This window comes from Aquila chrysaetos, chromosome 8 (genome assembly GCF_900496995.4).
Source record: "Aquila chrysaetos chrysaetos chromosome 8, bAquChr1.4, whole genome shotgun sequence".
NCBI classification, from domain to species: domain Eukaryota; kingdom Metazoa; phylum Chordata; class Aves; order Accipitriformes; family Accipitridae; genus Aquila; species Aquila chrysaetos.
The window spans coordinates 46,903,474-46,906,085 of record NC_044011.1 but is presented as its reverse complement, the minus strand read 5'-3'; the positions used below and the strand labels follow the sequence as shown (position 1 = coordinate 46,906,085).

Genomic DNA, 2,612 nt, shown 5'->3' with positions numbered 1-2,612 from the left:
TTTTATATTGCAACTCATGAATTGTTACGTCTGTTGGTTTAACTCAAAATTGGTGTGATGACTCTTATTTACTTGAATGGTCTCTTTTTTCGCTGAAAAGGTTCATAAATGCCCGGCGGCGCATCCTGCAGCCAATGCTGACGCCAGCAACCCAGACCCCAGCCCCCAAAGCCAAGAAATAAAATCTCAGCACCGGCCCACCCAGCCGCTTCGGCCCAACTCCATTGCCGCTGGGTCCTGCAGCAGCAGGGTGGCAATTCGGGGACAAATCACTGACGGTAAGGACAAACCCTGACAGCCCCTGCCTTCCTGGATGGGGTGACATGCATTAAATTATGGCCTTAATTGGTAATTAAGGATTTCTAGAGCCCTTTATGCCCCTGTGGGGAAAAACATGTTGAAGAGGTAGCCCACGCAGAAGGTCCATCCAGTTGGCCATCACAAGTGCGCTGGCAATGTGGCAATGCCATCTTCTCAGCATCAGCACAGTCCTCAAGGATCACCCACTATGGGAATCACTGGGATATCTCCTGAGGTGCTGGAGAGGAGGTAAAGGGGGAGATGGGAGAGGAGGCAAAATGAAAAAAAGATGAAGATGAGAAGACAGATGAGACAAGATGGGAAAAGAGACAAAGAGAAGATGAAGAAAGAACAGGTGATGAAAATGAAGAGAGTAAAGAAGATTGAAGAGAAGGTGAAGAAAGCAGAGATGAACATGACCAGACAAGATGAGAAGAGAGAAGATGAAGGAAGGTGGAAATTAAGAGAGGATGAAAGAAGATCTGCCCAATCAATTTGGCATCTGCTGAAAAATGGGTTTTCTTCTTATTTAATGGATACATTAGCTAAAAAAAATTAAGGGTTCACTTTGGGGAATGGCTGGGGCAGGTGGACACCCTACAGGGTGCTCTCTCTCCAAGTACAGCTTTGCTTGGTTATTCTTGGTTTATGCACTTTTTCATCCTTTTTGTATTAGAGGGAAGTCCTTATATATATAATATATATATATTATATATTTTTTTTTTTTTTTTAATTTCAGGCTCGCTCAGCATGGACAACCTGAACACCTCTCGTCAGCCACAGCCAACCATGGCCATGCGGCAGCCATGCTGGCAGCCCACGACGACTCCCTCGACGGCACTGAGGAAGAGAGGAGGATGAGGAGGACGGGACGAGATGGAGGAGGAGGAAGAAGAAGAGGAAGAGCTGGAGGAAGAGCCTGGCGGCCTCCCGGAGCACCTGGTACCGACCTTGGCTTGGACCACAGTGACTCGCTGGATAGCTCCTCCTGCACCCTCCCCAAATCATTGACAGCACCGGAAACAAAATTCCCCCCAAAATGCCAAAAAATTGGCAAGAACAAAACAAAATTGGTGAGAAAAAAGCAAATTGGAGGCGCTGGCAGATGCCCCGGCTGCCATCGGGAGCGCGGGACCCACGACGTCAGGTGTGGAAGTGAAGGACACATGTTTACAAGGCACATATTGTGGCCAGATTAATTTTTTTTTCAGGTTTATTCTATTTTCCCCTTTTCCCTTCCATTTTTGGTAAGAAAAGCATTTTTAAGGGAATGTTTCCCACCCAGATGCTCAGATGCTGTTGGGCAACAGTGGGTTTTCACCATGGGCCACTGTGGCCATCACTTGGATTTCTTGGTGCAAAAAACCCCAACCAACCCCAGGACTGATGCTTTTTGGGTTTTTCCCCCAGAAAGATGATTCACAGGCATAATGAGCGGCACGCAGGGAAAAAAATCTGCGAGTGCAAATTCTGCTTCAGGTCGATCGAGGAGGGGTTCATGCTCTTGACCACCAGATTGTCCAAACGTCCCCATTTTGGCCCCGATCTGCAGCCGTTTGGTGACTCCGGACGCAACTTTCTGGAAAAGGGAGGAAATTCCCCCAAATCCTTTAATTTAGTGTGTAAAAACCCGTGGAATCTGGAAAAAAAAATCACCCTCCTCGTCCTTAAGGGCTGAGACTGGACGCAGAGTTGGGGCAAAGGCTGCCAGCAGTAAGACTTTCCCATGGCGTTTTGGCACCGAGTCAGGAAAAGTGGGGGAAAAAAAATGGGTTAAAAAAATGCAGATTTTCACCCCAAATTGAATGGTGACCCCAAGATTCACCGGGTGGGAGGAAATTCAATATTGTTGCGGAAAGATGGTTTCTCCTGATACTTGTCTACCTGCATGGGAAAATGGTGGAGTTTTACCCCAAAGGAGCCATGGGGGAGGGCAGCTCTGCAAAAAACTAACGTATTTTGGGTTTTTTTTAAATGCTAGCAAACCGGCGAATTTCGCTTAAAATATGGTGGGGGGAAACGCAAAGCAAACCGGGTGATGCAGGGCAGAAATATAAAGGAATTTTCTTCTGCAGGTTCCTCCTGTAAATGCAGGTTTCTGTAAGAAGGATTTTTTTTTTTTGCGGCTTTTTGCCGGTTTTGTCCTTATTTTTCTGGCTCTTGAAGAGTTGAGAAAAAAAAGAAACAGCAGCCAGGGGGAAAAATAACCCAAGTGATGCAATGGGCAGAAAAGCCTATTTTTCGATACTGATCTGGCGTGAATGTAATCTGTAATTCATAAGGATCATTGTAATTAGTATTAATTCATGGCC

General features: G+C 46.2%; 1 protein-coding gene across 1 annotated transcript in view; it reads left to right on the top strand.

Annotated features, from left to right (window-relative positions):
• Positions 1-1,176: 1,176 nt before the first annotated feature.
• The window catches only part of LOC115344236 (fasciculation and elongation protein zeta-1-like), a 5,532-nt gene continuing 4,096 nt past the window's right edge, over positions 1,177-2,612 (top strand). Inside the window, exon 1 of the mRNA XM_030021183.2 lies at positions 1,177-1,242. Within this exon, the coding sequence (XP_029877043.1) occupies positions 1,177-1,242 (66 nt within the window). The remainder of the gene's footprint in view (positions 1,243-2,612) is intronic.